This window comes from Protopterus annectens, chromosome 10.part0 (assembly GCF_019279795.1).
Source record: "Protopterus annectens isolate FY-2018-M chromosome 10.part0, PAN1.0, whole genome shotgun sequence".
Lineage (NCBI taxonomy): Eukaryota > Metazoa > Chordata > Ceratodontiformes > Protopteridae > Protopterus > Protopterus annectens.
In genome coordinates, this window is record NC_056744.1 from 1,799,831,980 (window position 1) to 1,799,857,587 (window position 25,608).

The window sequence follows — 25,608 nt, forward strand, 5'->3', positions numbered from 1 at the left end:
CACCAGTGCACTGTATGAACACGTACACAAATGCACAGATCTCGCCATACCCAATAGAACCAAGATGCTCTCCTCCAAAAAAAAAAAAAAAAAGGAAGCCAATCTGGTGGTCCCCTGCCATAAACAAACTCTACAACAGGTGGAGGAAACTGATGCGGAATAAGGTGAAGTCCCAAGACTGGAAAAACTCCCTTATCAGCCTCAACAAAAGGTTGAGATCCCTCATCAAATCCTGTAAAGCTAGCTATGAAAACAGAATTGCAGTATAGTCATATAAAGAATCTCCACGGCAATACCCAGATTTGCTCTGAGCTATTGCACAGTAGTACCTCCTATACTGAGCCAACAGATATTGCCAATATACTGGCCAGCAGATTCAATGCCAACTTTACCCTGCCCCTTCACACACCCCCCCCCCCCCAAGGACCAATCACAATACCAATGGATTGCCAGGCACCCAGTATTACTGCTGCACAGGTTAAAACAGCACTGTCCAAGGCCAAGAATACAGCTTTTATGGGACCTGACAGTATCCCCGGCAGTGTTCTACATGAACTACAGAGTGAAATGGCACCTCACCTCTGTGCCCTGTTCAATCACAGCCTCACCTCAGGCTCTGTCCCTACCCGAATGGCGCACTGCTACAGTCATCCCTCTCCACAAGGGAGGAGCGACTACAGACCCCAGAAACTATTGTCCCATTAGCCTGACTAGTCTGATAATGCAAAGCTATGGAACGCATCATCATCATCATGGACCTAATAAACAAGGATATAGAGGATCTCCAAACTCTGGATCCTGCACAGTTTGGTTTTGTGAAAGGTAGATCAGGCCTGCTCAACTTGGTTGACGACTTTGAGTCAAGTCACCAGAGCTGTGGATGAAGGCAAGGTGGCTCATACAGCCTACCTTGATCTGGCCAAGGCCTTTGATATCATTCCCCAGTCAAGAATCCTAGAAAAACTCACTAAGCTAGGCATCAACCCCTATATCACTAGGTGGGTTGCAAACTGGCTCACAGGTAGAACCCACAGTGTGAAAGTAGCTGACTCCAAGTCAGCCTGTCGACTAGTCACGAGTGGTGTCCCATAGGGTTCAGTCCTGGGTCCTCTCCTGTTTGGTATCTACTTCTGTGAAGTCCAGGCCACCACGAAGGGACTCTGGCTGACAAAGTTCGCAGACGATTGCAAGTTGTGAGCTGTTATTCACTCCCCAAGTGATGTTGACATCTTACAGAAAGGCCTCAGTGAAACTAACGACTGGTGTCGGAACCATGGCCTTAAGCTCAATGCCAAAAAATATGTCATCACCCCCCCCCCCTTGGGAAAAACCTGGTTCCCTTAAATTACAACATTGATGGAAGTAAACTGAACACAGAAGTCGTTATAAGAGATCTAGGAACACAGGTTGACAGCAATCTTTTTTTTGACCACCACATTGCCACTGTGGTCAGAAAGTCCTTCTGTGTGGCGCGTCTCATTACTAAGGGTTTTACATCCAGGAAGAGAGGTCATTGTCTCCCTCTACTCTTCCCTCATTAGGCCAGTAATCGAATACAATGCCCCATTTGGCATGTACCTCACTAGACACCTGCAACAACTGGAGAGGCCGCAGAAGTACCTCACAAAGAGGATCCTAGGCCTTAAACACTTGCCTTATATGGACAGACTGAAAAAACTATTCTCGGTCTCATATCGCCTACTTACAGGCGATCTCTGCCTGACTTACAAAGCCATATCTGACCCAGCTCTGTTAGAAATGCTACATCTAAAGAAATCCGTCCGCACCACATGCTCCAGAGACCTCAGCATCATTACCACAATCAACAGAACATGCTGGAGGGACAGGTTCCTCACCCAGAGCATGCCCATGCTATGGAATAGACTTCCCATACATGTCGAGCAGAGCACCTCACTGTCCCTCTTCAAGAGAAATCTTGATGAGTGGAAGGGAAATGGAAAATTCATCCCGGGGATCACTCCTGTGCCTCTAGTCAACAGAGGCACTAGGAACTAAGGTCGGGTGGCACGATGCCAGGGTAATCCTATGGGCTAGGCTTGTAAGCTCCAGGGCCATTGGTCTAGTACACACCTATGAACATATGGAGAGGTCGGCCAAAAAGGTATACACTTCTGCCACCTTGCCGTTAGGGCTATAAACCATCAGGCACACATGGCTAAGTATACCTTGGGACTCCTATCCCAACTTTCTAAGATTATCTCTGATATAGCAGACTTGGAGAATAAATCTTTGGCATCATCCCTGATTCCAGCTTCTTCTTCTCTAGTGCCCCAACACTGCTTTAAATGTAGCTACAATGCTGTGGAGGCATCCGCTAGGCAGCTACCACAGCTTCGGTCCTGACAAGATTTGCCTGGCTGAGACTACAGCTTCTACCAGAGGACATTAAATCCAAACTCATTGATGCCCCCCATTCTATTCAGCCCTCTTTGGCCCTGCTGCAGAAATGTTCAAAACCTTACAGGAGAAAGGAAAATGCAGGAACTAAAGCACATCCTGGTCTTCTCTGTACCAAAATTCCAAAGGAATTGTCCTTCTAGTCTTCTAAGCCAGTGTTTGTTAGAAGACAGTCACAGCCTCCCCCAGCCAAATCAAAAAAATCTGGCAAGAGACCTCAGCACCCTAGATCTCGCTACCAACTCCACCTCAAAAACGGTCCTTTCCAGACAGACCAGGGTCTGTCTGACTATTTGGACCCCAGGCTCCCCCCACCCTTTCCCTGCACCTTTCCATTTCTTTCCAGCATGGGAGAATATTACACAGGATGCCTGGGTGTTCTTCATCATAATAAATGGCTACTTCATAGTATGGAATTCTCTCCCACCTTCAGGGGCATCCCTCAACCTCCCCAGAGAGCAGCTGCCATATTTCCCAAAGGTACTACAAGATCTGCTGGATCAAGGCACCATCCAAACAAAGGGGAAAAGGATTCTATTCAAGGATATTTTTGGTACCAAGGAAAGAAAGCCCATGGAGACCCATCCTCGACTTCTCCTACTTCAACACCTTCCTGAAAATACTCAAGTTCAGAATGCTAACCTTGCAAACTTTCTTCCTCCTGATCATCCCACAATCCTACATGGCTTCCATAGACATGAAGGATGCTTGCTTCATATCCCCATTCATCCCAATTACAGGAAGTAAACAAAGTCCAAGAAACAGATGTAGAACAGCTAGCTGTACTGGTGAACCAACACAAAATTAAATCCAGTAACAAAAAGGCACAGCACGACCATCCATATAAAACTAGGTTTATTGCATCAAGCTTTCGAGTTGAAACTTTTTCAAGAATGAATCAGTACATTAAAACCACAGAATAAATATATAACACCAGCCAATCACATTAACATAATTTATAAACACATGTTATATAATTATGCAGTTTGTATAATTAATATAATTGTGTGTGGAGTCTGCATGTCCACCCCGTGGTCGAGTGACACTAAAGACATGCAGGTATGTGCATGTGTGAATGGGTGTGCCTTCCTTAAAGGTTGGGCGTCGGGCCGGGAACTTGGCACCATAAAAAAATCCACTGCCAAGCATTAGTGGACCGGAGTTCTGCTGTGGCGACCCTTAACCAGCTAAAGCCGAAAGACGTTACTTTACTAAACCTAGTTTGTTAAAAAAAACTTCATTAAAGACAATAATCAACTTAATAATGTACTAAAATATTTCATTACAGCCTAAAAAACTTCATAAGACAAATAATAATATTCTAACTAACATATGCTTGTCTTAATTTTAAAATGGGTTTAATACTGTTAGTTTTATTAAGCCCTGGGTAAACATCAGATCTAAAAAAAGTTTATCCATTTGTATTCTGCTCTCTCTGTAGCATTCACAATGCCCCCCCCCCTTATTCTTGCAAACTCTCTGCAGTATCCTAAATTTAAATGCATGCTCATTTCCACAATGTAAAATATGCTTACTTATTGCATTTGTCTCAATCCCCCTTTCTTATGTCAGATAAATGGGAGGCAATTATCTCCTTAAATTTGCACCTTTTCCAGTGTAAAAACAAACATTTCTCACGATTAGCCAAGTAAACTAAATTTTCACTTAAATATTCAAGAGCTTTTCGCAGACACTTCCAGTCAGAGGTGAGGACCTTCGTCCAACAGTCTGAAGGTTTAGGTTCTCATGGCTCATCCCTCATGGCTGTAGAGCCTTTTTATCATATTTTACCCAGACAGGGTTTCTCTGAGGACAAATCCTACTTTTATGCCCAAGGTGGTTTCCAGTGTGGCCCTTAACCAAACAATTCATCTGCCAACTTTCTATCCAAATCCGCAGAACAAGGGGGAGAGAATTCTGCATTCCTTGGACGTACACAGCTAAGATTCTACTTGAGCAGGACTAAAGCTCTAAGAACAACTGAGCAATTACTAGTGTTATATGCTGCAGGATCAGAAGGAAAGGCTATTTCAAAGCAGACAGTTTCAAAGTGGATAAGCCACTGCATCCGTTTCTGCTACTTACACCATGGTAAACCTGTTCCCAAGGGCATTAGGTCTCATTCCACCAGAGCTGCAGTTACTTCAGCAGCTTTTCTCAGAGGAGTACCTACCAAAGACATTCTAAAGGCTGCTACTTGGAGTTCTGTTCACACCTTTACAAAGCATTACCATTTGCCTCTTTACTCTAAGTCCAGGGCAGGCTTTGCCACTGCAGTGCTGCAGGCCTTATAGCCGCACCTAATGCTGTTTAGCTCCAGCCCCCCAACCATAGCTTTGGGATTCTACCCAAATGTAATGACTGCAACAGTGAAACACACAGAACATAGTACAGTTGTGTACACTTACCATAAATGTAGATGTTCGGGTGTATTCACTGTTCCCTCGATCCCCCTGTCATTCTGAAATTTATCTTTCTCTCTTATCTTCTCCAACCTATGTGGCATATTTGCTTGTAGATGAAGGTAAAGTTTATATTGATGCATGGCTATGTCAGTGTATCAAGCCTGGCTAACTCTTTCTGGAATGTGTAAAAAAATCTGTTAACCAGTTTACTGTGCAATTTAATTTAATCCTGACTTGCGCTCAGGATTAACTCTAACCTGTTTAACTTGATTACTTATGTAATCTCTGTAAATAGTCTGTTTGTAATATGTAATGCTGGTATTATGTAATGCTGTATCTGCTAACCCTTGGAGATTTTCTCCCCGGGCCTCTGCTGAAAATGGACATGCATCCAGTCGGACCATCCCGGTCAACAAATGTAAAATAAATAAAATAAATAAATGTAGATATATATATATATATATATATATATATATATATATATATATATATATATATATGTGTGTGTGTGTGTGTGTGTGTGTAAATTTGTGTGTGTGTGTGTGTGTGTGTGTAAATTGGCTACCCTTTTGGGGGCACCTGACATCGGGGGCAAGAAAAACTAAAGAAAATGGCGTCGGCTGCATGTTTTATACCCCTGATGACCTGATGTCATGGAAGAGAAGACAGCAACCGACGCAGGGCCCAAGACTTTGGAATTCAGGCCGACTGAGGGCAACCTGCCAGCAGATTACCCAAATGTAATGACTGTAACAGTGAATACACTCAAACATCTACATTTATGGTAAGTGTACACAACTGTACTTTTCACCTACTCCCAATACAGAAGACAGGTATTCCAAATGGGGGATATATATATATATATATATATATATATATGTATATATATATATATATATATATATATATATATACACACACACACATATATATATATATATATATATACACACACACACACAGCAACAAAAGTCGCAAATTTATAGTTTCATAGGCATTTCTAGGCTGACTACCACAACTGCGTTTTAAGCATAGCCATTTATCCAAATTTAGTCCAAAAAGATGTTTCTTGGTGTTGAGGTATCAGTGTAGTAGTAACTTCCAGTAATTTTGACACATGCATAGTTGTGCAGTAATTTTGACACTCGTATGTGCATAGTTGTGGAGCTCATCTCAAACATGTGCTAGACCACACAGTGCCGCATAAATTTAAAGTAAGCCAGAGCAAGTTCTCAGACTTAACTAGCTACTAGCAAGTGCATGCCTATAGCAGTCAAGCTTTCCCTTTCTTTAGAGAAAACAGCAGGTAGCACAGTTTCAAATTTAGAAAAAAATACTATTAACACAAGCTTCAGTCAAATTTAGCTTTAGCTCAATGTTACTTCCCTGATGTTGAGGGCTTGGTGTGGTAGTCACTTCAGTAGTTCTCCTCAGTTCCTTCTGGCCAAGAACCCCCTGCTAGTTGTGCTCCTGGAATTTTTTTGTCATGTAAGAAATGCTGCATACCTTCTCCACTGAATTGTGTTCATGATTTTCACTGCTTTTAAGCTAGGATCCATCACCTAGCTCCCAAACCCCACCCCATTGCAGGGGTGCAACTCATGATCTCTTGTCCTCTCTTTATTTTTGCAGTATACACTGATCTAAGATGTCCTGTGGGGGTATGCTATCACCATGGCCAGATGTGTCAAGTTTTCAGGGACAAACCATCTTTTTCTGCACAAGTGTATCCTGATTTTTTGCTTTATTTTATGTTATGTTTTAACCAGGGTGGAGAACTTTTGACAAATTGACCAATTGAAGTCTCAGCCCAGTATGCAGGTTTCAATAAGAAAACAGCATTGCACTGATAGATACAGAAAGCAATATATACAAAGAACAACATTTAGGGGGAAGAAATCCAAACGTGAGCAGTAAACACAAATATAAAACAAGTGCATTCATATTACATCAATGACATAGTCTCGTCTTCTCCCATCCTCATATTTGTAAACCTTTCTCCCTTGTCCACTGCTGCAGACAGTCATACTTCCTAATCCTTGCACATGACAACGTCTGTCTCAGTCTCTTGATAACTGATTTTGTTCACTTCTCCCACCTGTTAACTTATTGTGAGCCCTGAAACCATATCACTGAGGTCTGTTCAGTCCTAACATTTACTTTTTCGCTTTCACCTTTTACAGTCATCCCCACTTTGTTTAACATTTTTCTTCTAGTGGCTTATTTTTTTAAGATCTGATGTCTCTTCCACCCATTCCTCAATAGATGGGTCTTTGGATCAGACCTCAGATCTGACTTCAGCCACTCTAGACTTTAAAGTCCAAAGCTCATGTTCCTCCATTTACCCATAATCCCCTCCTATCCCCCACATGGCCTCAGATCCTGTTTGCTGCTCAGAGAACAGATGTCCCATTTGCTTAGGCTATCCTCAGCTAAGTGATGGAAGTTTATACTTTTCTCCTGTTTGATATCTGAAAAGGTACAGTTAACTCATAACTAGTTATTTGTGTATAGTGCTTGCTTTCTTAAATGTCCTTTTTTTCCCCCTAGTTAACACCGATTGAGAGGTATGCCATGAACTTCCTGGAAGCTTCACTGGAGGATATCAGCAAGGAGCAGCTGAAGCAAGCTGAAGTAAGTTTTGGAGATATAGTGTATAGATAACTATAATAGTAAGACAGCTACACTGGATTTGTGGTGTAGCATCCATGAGATGTGCATTCAAACAGAGATGTCTTCAGAAGAAACCTGTACCACATCACATGTGAATAAATCGTTACTAGTTCATTACAGTGCCTTAATGCTGTAAGGCTATATGTCACACATCTAAACTCCTCCCTTTTTTAAAATTAGATTATGTAAATCTACGCTGTAGCTCATATTTTGTTATATTGAGCATTTTAACATTGTCACTTAAGTATTTTTTGCGCTAAAGTTATGCTTAGTAATGTAATAAGCTAGTTGCAGTTTGCCTCAACTGAAACTTTGTTTTTTTTTTTGTTGTTTTTTTTTTTTAATTCAGAAGACGTTTAATGATTTTAAGTCCTTGAGTCATTTTAACTTTCAGGCAAGTTGCATGCCAGTATATCTGTAGCTGAAGATTTGAACAGGACTGTGTGCATTGGATATGTGGTAGTCCCTTTTGAGGTCGTTCTTGCTGCATACCAGTTGGAGAGACTTCAGCAGTGTCTCTTTCAAGCTGTGGAGGATTCTCGCAGCCTCTTTTTATGCAGCAAAACTGGTTGACAGATGGTTTTCTTAAGAATCACTGTTAAGAGTTATTACAAGAGGGAGCTCTGATGCAGGTGGAGTCTGAACATCTGGGCAGTTTTCCAGAGGTGAGCACAGTTCTTACTGTGTATCACTTGGAGAGACAACTTCAGGAGTCTGTGTAACAGGTGCTATCTTAATTTTTGGTCTGTTTTCATGCAGCGGGTTGATAATGAAAGGTGTTCTTCATATGGATCATTGTTGGAGTTGTCACAAGAGGGATGTCTGCATCAGATGGAGACTGCCAATCTTACAGAGCCGAACACCATACCACACCCTGGGTTGACTCCACCTTCACACGCTCTGCGTGTCAAAGAAGCCAGTGTTGCATTTCTAAGTCCAGTATTGTACTAGGCATGTGCTTGTATTCTGGGGAGACAAATAGTGTTTGGCACAGTCTTTTGTTTTCCTTTACCACTGAATATCATTTTATCTAGTGATTACTCAGCAGTTTACCAACATTTGAGTGAATGGCATGTTCTTCCAAGAAAAGTTTGTTGTATGTGCACATCCGTAAGAGGTTTTGACCCACTATGTGCACTGCTTAGTCTGGCCACAACATGTCCGCTTGCTCTGTCTGAGCCAGTTATAGCAAAAAGACCAGTAAAAGAAGGGAGTTAATCAACCAGATTGAGGGTTTGGGTCTGTCATGGGTGGGAGGTTGGCATAATGGTTAAGATGTTTATTTTACAAACACAAGGTGCAGGGTTTGATTCTCACATGGGGTAATTAGCTAGGCTTAAAATGGCCCACAAGGGCAGTCAGCGTAGTATTAACCTATGAAACCTCATCAAGCAAGTCTTCATATCTGTTGAAAATCAGAATTAGACGTTCCAATCAAAGAAACAAAACAATGTGTTGAAAAAGAGAAGTTGGACCTCAGAGTATGGAGAACATCGATGTCTGTGCTGTAACTGAAACCTGGTTCAAGGCTCCTGAGAGCACCCCGGCACTATTAGGTTTTACCTCATATCATGCGTTCCGGCCCCAAAACCCGGACCACTCCACAAAAGGAGGGGGTGTATCCATATTCATAAAGGATACTCACACCTCCAGGTTGGTGGCAACGCATGAAGCTTCGGAAACCATCCAGGTGCAACTAACAATAGGCAAAACTGCTCTACAAATTGTAGCATGCTACAGGCCACCCTCTCAAACTCAGGAACCCCACACAGCCTTCCTGAAGACACTGGAGGGTATAAATGTATCTCCAAACACCATCATATTGGGTGACTTCAACTACCCGAATATAGACTGGGAACATTACTCAAGCCCTAACTTTCTAGCCCAACGGTTCCTGGAGTTCATAAATTCAAATGCCATGGAACAGCTAGTCACTGTTCCCACGAGAGGAGAAAATATACTAGATCTCATTGTCACAAACATGGGGACAAATGCTCCACACCGAAGTATATCCCTCATTGGTGAGATCTGATCATAAACTAATCTCACTGGAAATCCACATCCCGCCCCACCCCAAACAAAAGACCATAGTGAAAAACTGCTCTAAAGCAAACTTCACACTACTCAAGACTGGTGTGGTATCCTTCAAGGCCCCTGAGTCAGAGGAAACCACAACCCAAGCTGGAAGCCCTTAGAAATGCCTTCTATGAACACCTCCAGGACTGCATGGATCAGGCAATCCCAAATAAAACCAAGACTCTTTCCACAAAGAGCAAACGTCCAGTCTGGTGGACCCCAGCCATTAACAAACTTTACAGTAAGAGGAGAAAGCTATTACATGATAGAAGAAAATCCATAAAAGGGAAGTCACCCTGATCATTATTAGTAAAAATTACGAGCACTCATAAAATCAACTAAGGCCAATTTTGAGAGAAAAATTGCCATGGATTCAAAGGACAATCATAAGGCCTTTTTCAGCTATGTTAGGAACCTGGGTGGAAACTCACAGATATGCTCAGAATTAGTCCAAAATGATTCAAAATCACTGAACCGACTGACATTGCCAACATAGTGGCAGACTGGTTCAGTGCAAACTTCACCCCTCTCCCCCCGTAAAGGAGAGATAACTATCCCAGCCGAGTGTAGCCTCCCGGACATCTCAAATGCGCAGGTGAAAGCTACTCTCTCTAAAGCTAAAAACACAGCATCAATGGGACCGGATGGTGTCCCGGCTGTGTGCTACACGAGCTAAATGAGGAATTAAACCCGCACATAAGGCAGCTGTTTAATCTCAGCCTTACCACAGGATACGTGCCCAAGGAGTGGCGACGGCAACTGTGGTCCCACTCCACAAAGGTGGCCTCTACGGACCCTGGTAATTACCCCATAAGCTTAACAAGTCTAGTCTGCAAAGCTATGGAGAGGATCATAATGGAGCTCATAAACAAAGATATAGGGACTTGCAGACATTGGACCCGACCCAGTTTGGCTTTGTCAAGGGAAGATCATGCCTTTTGAACTTGGTCGACTTCTTGAAATAGTCACCAAGGCCATTGATGAGGAAAGGCAGTCCATACAGCCTACCTTGACCTTGCAAAGGCTTTACACAATACCCCACTCGGGTATTGTAGAAAAACTTACCAGCTTAAATGTAAACCCATATGTCACAAGATGGGTTGCAAACTGGCTTAAGGACAGAACCCACAGGGTTAGAGTTGCTGGCGCTGTGTCAGACTCCAAGCGGTCACAAGTGGTGTCCCACAGGGCTCGGTCCTTGGCCCCTATTGTTTGGCATCTACTTCTCAGAAGTACAGGCCAACATGGGAGGACTTTGGCTGACAAAGTTTGCAGATGACTGCAAACTGGGCCATAGTGGAAAGTGCATCGGACACTGATATCCTTCAGAAGGGACTCACGGAAACAGATAGCTGGTGCCAGAGCCATGGCCTGAAGTTAAACGCCAAAAATGTATAGTCATACCCTTCGGGAAAAACAAGGTAACCCCAAGCTACCATATAGGTGGCAATCCACTAAGCACAGAAGAGGTTATCAGGGACCTGGGGACCCAGGTTGACAGTGGCCTTTCTTTGACACTCACATTGCTAAAGTGGTTAGAAAGACCTTCTACATTGCCCACCTGATCATGAAGGGATTCACATCCAGATCTAGTGAGGTCATTGTTCCCTGTACTCTTCACTTATCAGACCAATGATCGAGTACAATGCCCCATTCGGGATGTATCTCACCCGACATCTGCAGCAATTGGAGAGACCCCAAAGTTCCTCACCAAAAGGATAAAGGGACTCCAAAATCTGTCATATGCTGCCAGATTGAAGAAACTCCAGCTCTATTCAGTCGCATACCGTCTGCTCAGAGGTGACATGTGCCTGACATACAAGGCCATGTCCAACCCGGAATTAATGGACATGCTCCACCTCAAAAATCCAAATCCACCAAAACCACTAGAGCAAGCGACTTAAACCTTAGCACGGATATAAATAGGACGTGCTGGAGGGATAGATTTATCACTCAGAGACTCCCTATGCTGTGGAATAAAATCCCGGTCCATGTGAGGCAGAGCACCTCGCTGACTCTGTTCAAGAGAAATCTAGACCTGTGGATGGGAGATCGTAGGTTTACCCCGGGAATCATCTCTGGGTCACTGCTGGACAGAGGCACAACAAACTAATGGGCACAGTATTTTTTCATATAAGGGGTGGCGTAAGCCACAATAATTTGGGCTAGGCTTATAAATGCCTTAGGGCAGATAGCCTAGTATAAACCTATGAACCTATGAGTGAAGAGTTCAGAGACTACCAGCTTACAGAGTGCATTTCTCTTCTCTTGATCCAAGGGAGTCCGCATCATGGTGGTGTCTTTGCAACACCTGGATTTGGTGCATATTAGTACTAAGAGCTTGTTGTTACCCCTATGGCCTCTCTCACATCTGCTGAATAGAAGCAGCAGCAGTTGGCTCTGTTGAGTCAGACTCCCCCACAGCTGCCCAACCCACCCCAGTTGAAGTAAAATAAGACGCACACACTTCTATGGTGCAGTTCAAGAACCCCCCCCCCCCCATACTCGTGGAAATGTGGTGATAGGCCATTCAACCAGGGCTCTTTGTCTAATCAGTGGATATCGCTATCTCATAGCCCTTGACACTTGCCGGATCCCCACACCTTCCACCACAGGTTGGTTAACTTGACTAAGTGGTTCCTCCATTTTCTTCAGAATCTGTAATCAAGCCCTGAATAACCCTGTGTTTCTGGAGTTCATTTTGTAAAAAGAAAGACAGAAGACTTTCCATCAAGAGGGTGATAGACTTCTTTTCAGAGGATGAGAAGCAGTTGGACTTGCAGGTCCGAGTTGTCTTCACTTCTGTGGTATGATCACAATGTCTTGCTTCCTCTCCAAAGGACCTTGTATTTGAGGAAATTTTCACCTTGATGAGGGATCTTTTTAAGTGCCAAAGCAGTAATGTGTCAGTATCCCAGAACTAATAGGCAGTGATGTATTATCCAGATCTGAAGAAGTAATCATTCCATTATATTTATTTGTGATTAAATCAGTCATAGAGTACAGTGCCTTTTTCAGTATGCACTACATTTGTCATGCCATACAACCAGGGAAGCCTCAAAAATTTCCTAATGAGGAAGATCAGAGGGGTGAAAAGACCTTGAGCTGCCAAGAGAGGCTAGAAGCTCTACCCCTTTGTTCAGTATTTTGTAAACTCTCCTGGGGTAATCTGTGCCTTGCCTGCCATGTAATGAGAGACCCTGTCGCACTTGATCCCCTGTAGTTCCACAAGTGTAATGACTCCACAGACACCAGAACTGGGGTGTAAATCTTCACCAGCAGAGAAATATAGCTCAATGGAGAGACATTCATTATAAAGTGCTCCCCCATCTCTGTAATAAAGCTGTCCTTCAGGTTAAGCAGTGCAACACATTATCAGCTTTCAGACAAGACCAGTGTCTCACCAAACATACCCTAAGACAAAACAGAAAATTAAATGCTTTAGTCATACATGACTCCATTGTGAGGCGCACAGATGCCCCACTCACCAGCCTCGATCAGGAAAAGGTCACGGTCAGCTAAGTGCCAGCATCCGTCACATCATACATGCAGTCAATGTTTCTCGACAACAAGCACTGTTATGACTTTGTCATGATGCATGTTGGTGTAAATGACGTGAGATGTAGCTCGCTGGACTATGTAGAGAGAGACATGACTGAGCTCTCTGTGTCCCCTAGGGGGGGTATGTCCCTAGCCTTATGTGGAGAGACATGACTGAGCTCTCTGTGTCCCCTAGGGGGGTATGTCCCTAGCCTTAAGCAGCATTTTGTCTTCACCTAGGATGATGTATCAATGCAGAAAAAATTATTGGCTTAGTTTCTGGTGTCATTCTAAGGTTATCCAGTTACCTGTCACCCTGGGATGATATTGTTGATAAACCACGATGCTTTGCTATAGATGGTGTTAACCTGTCACCTCTAGGCTTTTGTCTATTGGTTAAGACTCTTGCCTCCCTCATAGTGCCTTTTTAGGCAATGTCACCAAAACAAAATTCCAGACGTAAAAATATCTTCAAAAAAAAAAACAACCTTAAGGTTGTGCTGCTAAATGTTAGTCTAAATCTGAAACTGCACTCACTGGAAGCACTCCTTCACCTTGGAAGATGTGAACATCTGTGCAGTCACAGAGACCTGGTTCAAGGCCGCGGAGAGCACCCCGTCCATACTGGGATGTAATACCTTCCACACATTCAGACCACAAAATGAATGCGAAAAAACTAAAGGAATATCAGTAGTCATCAAAGATAAATACACCTCCAGATTGGTTAAATACAATGATTCCCTAGACTTACTCCATCTGCAGATAACTATAGGAAAACCCCCTATCCAAGTTATCCCCAGCTGTAGTTCCCCCTCCAAGAACCATGATATTAACACTGCCTACTTGGATCTACTTGAGTCGTTCAAAATACAACCAAACACCCTGGTTATGGGTGACTTTAATTACCCGTCCATAGATTGGGTAAATTATACATGTACAAACACAATCGCCTAAAGGTTCTTGGACTTGAACTGGGATGCCTTGGAGCAGATAGTTGGCACCTCCACAAACGGCCAAACATTGTAGTCGTGGTACTCTCCAATATGGTAGAACAGTGCACCACCACAAGTGTGCGGCCCTCCCTGGTGAAGTATGATAATAAATCAGTCCCTTTCGAAGTAATGATAGCATCAGACTCCCCTCACCCCCCCAGGAGAAATTAGGCTAAAAAACTTCTCCAAAGTAGCTTCTTACGAGAAGGGATTAACAACATCAAAGCTCCTGTCCCCGCTGTGAGGTCAAGGACACCTATACTGGGATATACGCCATTGCAATATATATACATCTGTACAATTGTATTGACTCAGCCATTCCTGATAAGACCAAAACAAGATCCTCAAGAAAAGCAAGCCTACTTGACGGACATTCACTATAAACAGGTTATATAATAAGAGGAAGAAATTGCTGTCTAAGAACAAGAAGCATTGATCTCAGAATTGAGAGCACACCCTTCTCAGTTTGATCAAGCAAATAAGACATCTTGTAAAGTCCTCTAAAGCAAACTATGAATCTAGGTTAGCATCCATAGCCAAGGATAACCACAAGGCATTCTTTGGCTACATCCAAAACCTTAAAGGAAAAGCTCAGATCTGTGCTGAACTGGTAGTGAATGGTACCACATATACTGAACCAGTGGAAATAGCCAACCTGCTAGTGGGCATGTTCATTGAAAACTTCTCCTCACTGTCCCTGCCACATATACCCCAAAATCTTCCTGCCTCCTATTCTCCACCTACATCTCTAAAAAGCAGGTCATAACCAGTCTGTCCAAGGCCAGAAGTACAGCCTTTATGAGACCTGATAACATCCTAGGCTTCTTTCTCTGTGGTTTAAAACAGGAGTTAGAAACACCATTGGATACTCTTTTCAGTCACAGCCTAAGCATTGGTTTTGTCCCTGCTGAATGGAAAACGGCTACCATCATCCCCTTGAGCAAGGGAGGGGTGCTTCCTCCAGCCCTGGGAACTATAGACTTAATAGCCTAACCAGCCTGATCTGCAAGGCCATGGAGAGAACAATCATGGCCCTTATCAACAAGGATACAGGAGACCTTCAAACACTCAACCTGGCCCAGTTTGGTTTTGTTAAAGAAAGATCCATAGGTTGGTACTAGGCTATCAGCCCTTGGGCCTATACAAGCCTAGCCATAACAATTCCCTGGCTATTTCTTCTCACAGTATTTACTTCAGTGGACCCCTGTCTAGCAGGGTGACTGATGTGTTCCCCGGGGTGTATTTCCTATCTTGCATCCAATCACCAAGGTTCCTTTTGAAGAGGGCCAAAGAGGGTGCTCTGCTTGACATGTATGGGCAGTCTATTCCAGAGTCTGGGGAGTCTCTGGGTCAGGACCCTATCCCTCCACCATGTTTAGATCCCTGGAGCGTGCATCTCTGAGGGATTGGGATTTCTTTAAGTGTAGCATGTCCAACAGTTCTGGGTTTGACATGACCTTGTATGTTAAGCAGAGATCGCCTGTGAGTAGACTATATGCAACAGAGTATAGGTGCAGTTTTTTTAGATGGTCAGCATAGGCCATCTGCTTTAGGTCTGTCATTCTTTTAGTGAGGTATTTCTGCGGCCTTTCCAGTTGTTGCAGATGTCTTGAGAGGTACATACTAAACGGGGCGTTGTATTCCATAATGGGTCTAATGAGGGATGAGTACAGTGGGACAATGAGTTGGTTTGACAATGGGTTCTCCGGTTTTCAGCGAGGTGCCTACGCAGCTGAAGACCGCTTCCACAGAACCACAGACCGCATCTGATTCCCATGTGGAGCTGGCTGGGCCTTCGGACGCACTAGGCGCTCAGCTTACCGATCCTAAACCTACTGAGGGAATCTAAGTAGCTGAGCAATCCACAGTTACAGAGGGTGTTTTCAGACCTACCCAGTTAACCATTAAACCCTCTGTTAAGTCTAAGCCCCCCTTAAAAGCAAAGAAACAGACACAACTCTCTCCAGGACAGGCTTCCATGCCTAAGAAACAAATGCTAAAAATGGCCGAGGACCTAATCACCCTGATCAGGGGGTCCCATCCCCCTCCTGATAAAAGGCCCAGACGGGATGCAGACTATGAATCTTCTGACCAGGTGTCCATTTCCTGACTCTTCCTCGTACCTAGGATATTCTTTACCCCCTTATGAGGATTCTGATGCTGAGGAATCAATTCCGTCAGCCTCTCCGCCTGAGGATTATTCCTTTGGGGAGACCTTACATACCATGATTTCCATTGGGAAGGTCAGGATTATTCAGAATCCAAGAAAAGGCTCAGAGACTTCCTTTTATTGCCTCAACACAGACCCCTTGCTATCCCGCCAGTTCTTGACATTGTGGATGATGTGTACACTGAATCCAGTTTGAAACCTGACTCCTTACCCCCCAGCCCCAGATAAACCAGATAGATATTACAGAGTCCCTGACTCTCACAAGTTTCTGTACAAAAGCCCTGCTGCTGACCCTGAAACTGTTTCTCAGGGACCCAGAGGGATTAAGGCTTATCAACAAAAAACTCAGTTCCCTCTGACAGAGATTCCAGAGCTTTAGACAGATGGAGAAAGAATGTATATACGTCTGCAACTTTAGCAATGAGAGCCTTGAATTGCCAGTTTCACATGCTAAAATATCAGCAATTTTTGATGTCTCAGTTGAAACAAAAGATGCTTCCAGATTGAGATCCTCCTAACTTAAAAGAAATGCAGGATTTATTGCATGCTGCTGAACAAGTGAGAAAACATACTTTGCAATGTGGGTTTGACTTTTTAGAGGCCTCCTGTAGAGCAGCAGTTACAGGCTCTGTCATTAGATGGCATGCTTGGTTAAAAGAACATACATTACCAGATCATGTTAAGGTAAAATTATTGGATGCAACAAACACAAAAAAGCCAGCAAGATGGTTTCACCATTTAATTATCAAATCCTCATACTAGTTTCGCCAGCCTTCATCAGTGAGAAAAATATGGAATAATGAATACACCAATAAGAAAGAAGACATTCTCATGATCACATTTAAAGCAATGTGTGATTATAACTATTAACTCATGCTAGATCAAGTGATCTAAAGCAGATACACAATTAATGGTAATCAACATAATGTACATATAATCCTAAATGCAATATATTATTGAATAATCAGATAAGACATGGTAATCATATACATTATAGATGGTCATTGAGACCATCCTGTTTGGTTTTGTCTGTTGCCTGTAATTTTGTCTATAATAACAAACATAAACTTGGCACTGGGATGTTTGACTGTAATAAAATAAATGCATTTTGAGGTTTTGTAGTTTCGATATATATACATGCAGTGTTCCCAATTCTAATGGACGTGATGTGTGTGATGTCTGCCAACGTAAAATGACTTGCAGCATGGCCAGATATATATAATAGCTAGTAGAACAGTTAAAAAAATGTTTTATGTCATTACACTTTGAGCTCGTGAATTGTTCTCGATTATTTTAAGCTGATCACAAGACTTACAGACATATAGTGTGTCCATGTCCCCCCCCAACATCATACCCAAGTTTATGTAGTGTTTGTTTATTTCTCTGTGCCGCTGGAAAATTTTAGGTACTGGAAATTTTACCACGTCTAAGGAAAATGAACACTGATTGTCTAGAAAACCCCTCAAAAATCATTTGCTGCTAATATATTCCAATTTTGATTGACCGCTTGCTTGATTTTGCTGTTGATTTTTTTTGATTGTTTGACCAATCTACTGATGGGGCTATTATTATTTGCTATCTTTACCCTATATTTAACAACAATTCTGCTTTACCTAGCCAATATTTCCTGACCTGAAGCCCCTGCCGGAATGCTGGTGTATGGTGTATTACCATTTTACACACAAGCGTCATTATCAAGTTAGGAACCATGACAGAGACAAATGGCCCTACCTGGGTGGTGTGTGAAAGAGATTTATGTATTTTAATAAATAAATACAAAATTTGTCTGTCTGGATCTTTGACCTTTTGTTGTTGTTTTGTTTTAGTCGTGATTATACCCAATACAATGCAGATTGTAAAAACAAAATTTTTAAATTTTTAAGTGGCATCATCTCCTATTTCAATGTAGCAATGTCTGTCAGATGGTTAACAATGACCCTCATTTCCCTCATTTACATGCCAATCACTACCACTCACCCACTGCACCCCTATTCATTGCTATCTTATTTTAACTCACAGGGATTTCAGTTCGAGATGGCCTTTCAGAAGAATGTTATTTGTTTATCCCTGTAAGCAGCAAAAAAAAAAGAAAAAAGAAATGGCTACATTGCTGGCCTGTGTTTTTATTCATTTTTGGCTGGTCAATCAAGTGAAAAAGTGACGATGGAAAGATCTGAAATCATTGATCTTTTTAGCATTGGAAAAAAGATGTTCAGAAAAACAAGTTTAAAAAATGATCTACATCAAATGAAATTTGGATTAAAAATTGAAAATATTCAATTTAAATTTTTTTTTTAAAAAAATTTAACCCTTTGGATAATAGTTCTTACATGGTCTGATAAAGAATTTTACATGGTCTGATGTGTTTCAAAAGGTTTTCAAGACTTCCCCGTTTATTGGTTTATGAATCCGTTTGGTCCGTTGTGGATCTATGTTTTGTTTGTTTCCTTGTTTCTATTATTCTAGATTTATTTGAATGTTGGTTGAGTATTGGAGTGGAGTTGACAGTGTTCGCAGTGTATTCTACCGTCATCACCTCCTTGGATACTGGTGAATGAGTCCTCCTATTTTCCTATACTTTAATGGGCCTTGGTTTTTCCTTATGGATCTGGGCCTTTATTGGTCCTGCCCTTGTTCATGATACCATGGAATCGATTGAAACCTCACCTGGACTATTTTAAATAAGTCTTTTCTTATTTCATTTTCTTTCTTTATTTTCCTATCTCTGTTATTGCTTCATTAGTGAGTTTCCTCATAAGTTGTCTAATAATAAAAAACTTGTCTAAATATTTCAATTTTTAGCTCTTAGAGGTAATTTTTGCATGTTTTTGCTAAATCCTGGATTTCTGTCTTTCATAAGAACATTGTTCTTTTTAAAAACTCATTGAACCTGCTCTAAAAACTCTGCGAACGCTCTCTATACCCTCTCTTCAGATCATGCCTCTCTATTTTTCTGCTTTACGAGTGGTTTCAATTTTATGATCGGTCCTCTGCTTGCTTAAATTTTAAAAAGATAAGCGAGGGGAATTAAGATGCTGAAGAGGGCTCCTCCAATTTTTTAAGAGCCAGCCGCTAAGTTTTTAAAGAGCCCTCACAATTGCCTGCAGCCCAGGCCCGCTTGAGCAACAGAAAGCTTGCGGAATGAAGGAGCTTTTGAGAAAGGTTTCGATTCGCTCGGGTAACAAAATCTGGAAGACAAGAGATAAAAGAAAGCAGAGAGCCCATAAAATGCAATGCTGGAATAAAAAAAATGGCCATGCTGGTGCACCTAGAAGACTACGCACGCAATGCACCCACTTAAGCAGCTCTGAAGAAAAGAACAACAGAAAACATGGGTTGCAGCTGTGAAATGGATTTGCTGTCAATGAGCAAACATGGTTTCATATTATGAAAGAACAATTGAATTAGCTGTGAAGACAGTCCAGGAGATAACAAGGCCATGACTGGTGAATGAGAAGGGGGATCGAGGGGATGAATATTTAGACAAGTTGTCAAGGGATCACTTCTTATGGCAAAATGATTATGAATAATCAATAAAAGATGGTTAATGAGAAAGGGGAGACTATGAAAAGGACATCCATTTTGGCCAGCTTGATCGCAGAGCAAACAGGAATATATGTTGAATATGTCGAACCGGGCAGGACCAGAAAAGCATCAGGGTAAGGGTAAAAATTTTCCTCAAGCGAAACCGAGTACCTCCGGTTTGAGTGTTAGATCGTAACTGAACGTATGAATAAACCACCAACAAAAACAACTCTCCACTCAAGAAGAGTTGTCATAATCAACTAGTCGTCGACATGGTAGGGGAGGACCATTTCAAACGAACGGTAAAGGCCTCTTCCATGGCGATACTCATTCGCTCAACTCAGTATCATATCAGGGCTCCTCTTTGAAATGTGGTTGAACTTATGTTGGGCTGTTCGATGCTCAGAACAAAACAAGTTCGCTGCTTCAAGACGTTGCTGGCAAGCCAAGCATATTTTGTGATGAATAAAGAAAATGATTTCACGACATCTGGCGAAGTAGGTAGTATCTCGTAATCACTATTTTTTTCTGTTAAGGAGAGTTCTATTTGTTTTGTGCGCTGATTTCACTTCAGCATTGTCTCGTTTTAACTCAACATTAATTTCGAATCCCGACGTTGAAAACAGGCCAGTGCTAAAGGATTTACATTTCCCTAAAATGAAGTTCTCCTTGAATGACATTACATTTGTTCTTCCTTGAGAGTGGCCTTGCTCGACCACTCTCCTTAATCATAAGTGAGCAATACGTCATGGCAGTATTTTATCGATGAAATTCGGCGAAATCATTTTCCAGGTATCAAATGAGGATACAGGCTGCGGCCATAGACGAACATTTGCTACATGAAAATGGAGATTGATGAGCAACAGCAATTTAAACGATGCTCCGGTCTTGTCTGAATTGGATGATGTTGAATGCGTCTAAAATGGTAACATTTAAAGGTATTGTTTCAGACAGACAGTGGCGTATTTGAGAACTGAATACATGTGGTATATAGCCGTTCCGGCCAATGATCTTCATGGTTCCCTCTCTGAGATGATGGATGCTTTTCTTACTAAATTTCTTAAACTACTATTATGTAGTTTAGACTGGAGATTCAGGATACACGGGATTTGCAAGGGGCGCAGAGTTGTCCTGCGTCAGTCATTGGTAAGGCTATTGATATGATTTTGAATTACATAACGGCAACGATCGCAACGGTCAGAACGAAGCGATTAAATGTTAAGCTGGTAAAAATAGATTGTCATCTCAGACCGCAATACCGCCTTATTTACAATACAGAACATGTCTTGATAGTGTTCTATTTCCAAGGTGATTGTTACTGGCAGCTTCGAGGAATACTGATTTCTGGGATGATCTGTCCAGACTCTATGCTGATCTGCATGACAGCCCGGATAGGAACTACTACCATTTCGGCGTGTTTACACAATTCACCCGTTTGAAATGGACATTAAAGACAAACATTTGCAACATGTTGGCGGGTGTGTCTGCTGGTGATCGTTATCTTTTGAATTACAATCGCTTCGCGGGGCAACGTATATGGGGGTTGATAACAGGCTCAAGTTTCACAGGCGTGATTACCTTCGCTGACCAGGGGGTATATTGGTAATACGCACAACACTTAAGCATGAATTCGCCATTAATATGTTGATTAAACAACTTAAGCAATACTTTGTTGACATACCTCCGTCACACCATGGGAACATCCCTAAATCGGCGGTTCTGCAAGGTGTGAGAATTAATTTGACTCGTCGGGACCCGCCCAGCCAAAGACTGGCAAAAATGATATTCTTGGAAAGGGAATCAGCAGCGTGTTATTTGTTCTGCAAGTGTTTATTGCATAATTTTTAAAGAAGAACACTGGGTTAATATATTTTTTAGAGGTGAGCTGGTAATAGCCCAAGATCAGATTGATCAGTACATTAGGGATCATTGGCAGCGGTATTCTCGCGTCAATCATCGCACAGCTGTTGTATGTGCAATTGATTTTTTGAGAATCAACTCAAATCAGTGCGGGGTTCCTTTAGGCTAAAATTATTGGATGCACCTTTGCAGCAGGATGTGCTGTTTGGAGTTAAGGCAGAGGAGGTATTAAAGAAGATGGAGGGTAAGGCAAAAATCTATGCAAACGGTGAAAGATTTCTTACAGGCTCAGCCTCCTCATTTTAGCAGAAATTGGCCAAGGAAGAATTGGTCCTTTCCAGTCACGGACAGACCTCAAAGGGGCAGATACAGACGTCCAAGAGGTAGGGGTCAGACACAAGGCCCTTACAGGCCTCAACAGTGGGGCACAACGGGCCAGAAAGAAGGAGAAGACAGGCCTCAATCTTATAAAAAACAGACTCAATGACTTTCCATTACAGCTGCCAAACAGCTCTCTCTTGGCAGCCCCCTTAGGAGGAAAACTGGCACTTTTCTATCACAACTGGCATTGCATCACCAAAGACAAATGGGTTCTCAACATTGTATCTCAAGGTTACAGGTTCCATTTTCATACCCTGCCAAGGCTAAAAGGTATGCCAAATCTGCCACCAAATCAATGGGCAGAGGCTCAAAGACAAATTACAGCACTCATGGACATGAGAGCTGTTCAAAAGGTACCACCAGAGGGACAAGGATTTTACTCAAGACTCTTTCTGGTTCCCAGAAAGGACAAAGCCTGGAGACCCATTATGGACCTTTCTACACTAAACACTTAACTGGATGTACAGAAATTCAAGATGTTGACACTACAGCAGCTTCTTCCCATGCTGGCCAAGAAAGCTTGGCTCGTGACATTGGACCTCAGAGGCATACCCGCATGTCCCTATCAGACAAAACTGCAGAAGATACCTCTGGTTTCTAGCTGGTTCAATGCATTTTCAGTTCTCTGCACTGCCCTTTGGCTTATCTACTGCACCCAGGGTCTTCACAAAGTGCCTGGCACCAGTAATTGCATTTTTCAGGCAAAAAGGAATTCAGATTTATCCATACCTGGACGACTGCCTGATTCAAGCAGAGAGCAAGGACATTCTTCTAAAACTTCTGGAGTACGTAAAAAAGTTAAGTTGCCTGGGGTACACAGTATACGAAAAGAAATCAAAACCAGTGCCCTCACAACAGATAATATTCCTGGGTGCCAGCTTGAACACAACGGCCCAGATGGCTTATCTCATGCCAGACAAGCAAGGGCAACTGACTCAATATTTTCAATTGATGGCAACAAAGACCCAACTCCCTGCAAGAAAAATTCTGCAGGCCTTGGGCTACATGGCATCTTGCATACTACTAATTCCATATGCCAGACTGCATATGAGGAAACTACAATGGTACCTAAAGAGCGTATGGTCTCAACACTGTCAAAGTTTGGAAACCGTTATACCACTAATACCTTGCCTACAACAGGAGTTTCGATGGTTGGCACAAGCTTGTCACCTCAACAAGGGACAGCATTTCACTCAACCCACAGCCAGGCAAACACTGACAACAGATGCATCGGATTGCGCCTGGGGAGCACACATGGCAGGAAAATGTATCCAGGGCGAGTGGCCCACAGAGCAAAGACATCTCCACATTAATCAAAAAGAGATGCTAGTTGTACAAAATGCTATTATAGCTTTCAAGGACCTACTGCATCCAGGGCAATTACTACTAAAGACAGACGACACCACAGTTATGTGGTACATAAAGAAGCAAGGGGGCACACACTCCTACCCCTTCTGCAGACAAGCCATGACCTTGTGGAACACAGCTCTAAACTACCAAGTTCATCTGCAAGCACAAATCCTGCCAGGAGAGAAAAACACACTGGCAGACGACCTAAGCAGAAACATTATGGACCCACACAAATGGGAACTGAACCCACAAATATTCAGAATGATAACACAAAAATGGTGGAACCCGGACATAGATCTGTTTGCTTCCCCAAAGAACTGCCAATTACAGAAATTCTGCACAAGAAGCTACCATCCACAAGCATGGAAAGTGGATGCCCTCTCATTCAGCTGGAAAAAACTACAAGTATACGCCTTCCCTCCTTTACCTCTCCTCCCAAAGGTACTTGTAAAAGCCAGGCAGGAAGAGCCAAAAATTATGCTGATTGCACCAGACTGGGCACGCCAGCACTGGTACCCAATCTTAAAGAACTTAATAGAAGAACCACCCTGGATTTTGCCTTAAATCCCACAGCTGCTGACACAGCACAACAATCAGATATTTCACAGCCAGCTAAAGACCTTAAATCTAGCTGCATGGAAAATTCCTTAGCCAAGCAATCAGTGCCTCTCTCCATAGTTGTTATGGATGTCATTCTGGAGGCCAGAAGGCCTAGTACCAGAAAAGCATACTCTGATAAATGGAAGAGATTCTATGCCTTGAACCAAGCACACAGCCTTGACCCTCTTGTCCCAAACATTCCTCAGATACTGCAATACTTAACTGAGATGCTGAACAAGGGCCTGTCTTTTTCATCCATCGAGATCCATGCCTCGGCTGTCTCTGCTCATTGCAACACGGATCCACCAATTTTTTCTAATCCTTTGCTCAAACAATACCTCAGAGGAGCTAAAAACATAAGACCGCCCCGTAGAGCACCCACACCAATTTGGGACCTCAACTTTGTTTTGGAAAAATTAACTTTACCTCCTTTTGAGCCAGCTAACACAGCAGAATTAAAATACATCTCTTGGAAAACTGCTTTGCCACTGGCAATAACATCAGCACGAAGAGTTTCAGAATTACAGGCACTAATGGCAGTGGAACCTTTCCTCATCTTCCACTAGGACAGGGTGTCTTTACGAACTAACCCTACATTTATGCCAAAGGTGGTAACAAGTGTGGCTCTAAACCAAACTATTCACTTGCCAACTTTCTATCCAAAACCACAGAACAAAGGGGAGAGACTACTACATTCTTTGGACATTCACAAACAGTTACGCTTCTACTTGGACAAAACCAAAGCTTTCAGAAAAACTAAACAATTATTGGTAGCATATGCTGCAGGAGCACAGGGAAAAGCCATTTCAAAGCAGACTATTTCAAAATGGATAGGACACTGTATGCGTTTCTGCTATACCCACCATGGGAAACCTGTACCTAGCAGCATCAGATCTCACTCCACCAGGGCAACAGCCACTTCAACTGCCTACCTCAGAGGAGTACCTACCAAGGATATTTTGGAAGTAACCACATGGAGTTCTGTGCATACTTTCACCAAACATTACCATTTGCCTTTATACTCCAAATCCAGAGCTGGCTTTGCCACTGCTGTACTGCAGGGCCTTATAGCCACCCCCTAATGCTTTATAGATCCAGCCTCCCTACCTCAGCTTTGGGACTCCACCCAAGTGTGGTGACTGCAGCAGTGTAACACGATGAACATAGTACAGTTTTGTACCTACCATAAATGTAGATGTTAGAGTGTAGACACTGCTGCAGTCCAGGTTACCCTCCCTCCTTTCTCTCTTATTTTCTGGTCCTTACCTAGGGCATCTACCCTTTATTACCTTTGGGGATTATTTGCTGGTAACTAAAAATGGTTGATGTTAAATTGTCAATCTCGCCTTCATTCTTGCTGGATGGGTTCGGAGCCGATCCTCGGCTCCGACTCGGCACTTGCTAAGCTTGAGAACTCCTTTTACCAGCTCGAGGCAACCCTATATCCCATGATGCAAGGCGAGACTACCTCAGATCTCGTTTGCCGCTTCGCGAAGAGGTCTCTTTTTTTGCCAGCTCAGGTGAGTTTTCAATTTCAGCAGTTATTCAGGGGTAATTCTCCCTTTTTCTTATTTTGGTTAGTTTCTAAACTAGTGTGTTTAGCTATACTATAGTTTCC

At 42.6% G+C, this 25,608-nt stretch overlaps 1 protein-coding gene across 1 annotated transcript in view; it reads left to right on the forward strand.

Moving 5' to 3' along the window:
- Positions 1-25,608, forward strand: part of LOC122814504 (Snf2 related CREBBP activator protein) — a 3,617,155-nt gene that overhangs the window by 3,501,578 nt on the left and 89,969 nt on the right. The window contains exon 28 of the mRNA XM_044087079.1: positions 7,374-7,457. Within this exon, the coding sequence (XP_043943014.1) occupies positions 7,374-7,457 (84 nt within the window). The remainder of the gene's footprint in view (positions 1-7,373; positions 7,458-25,608) is intronic.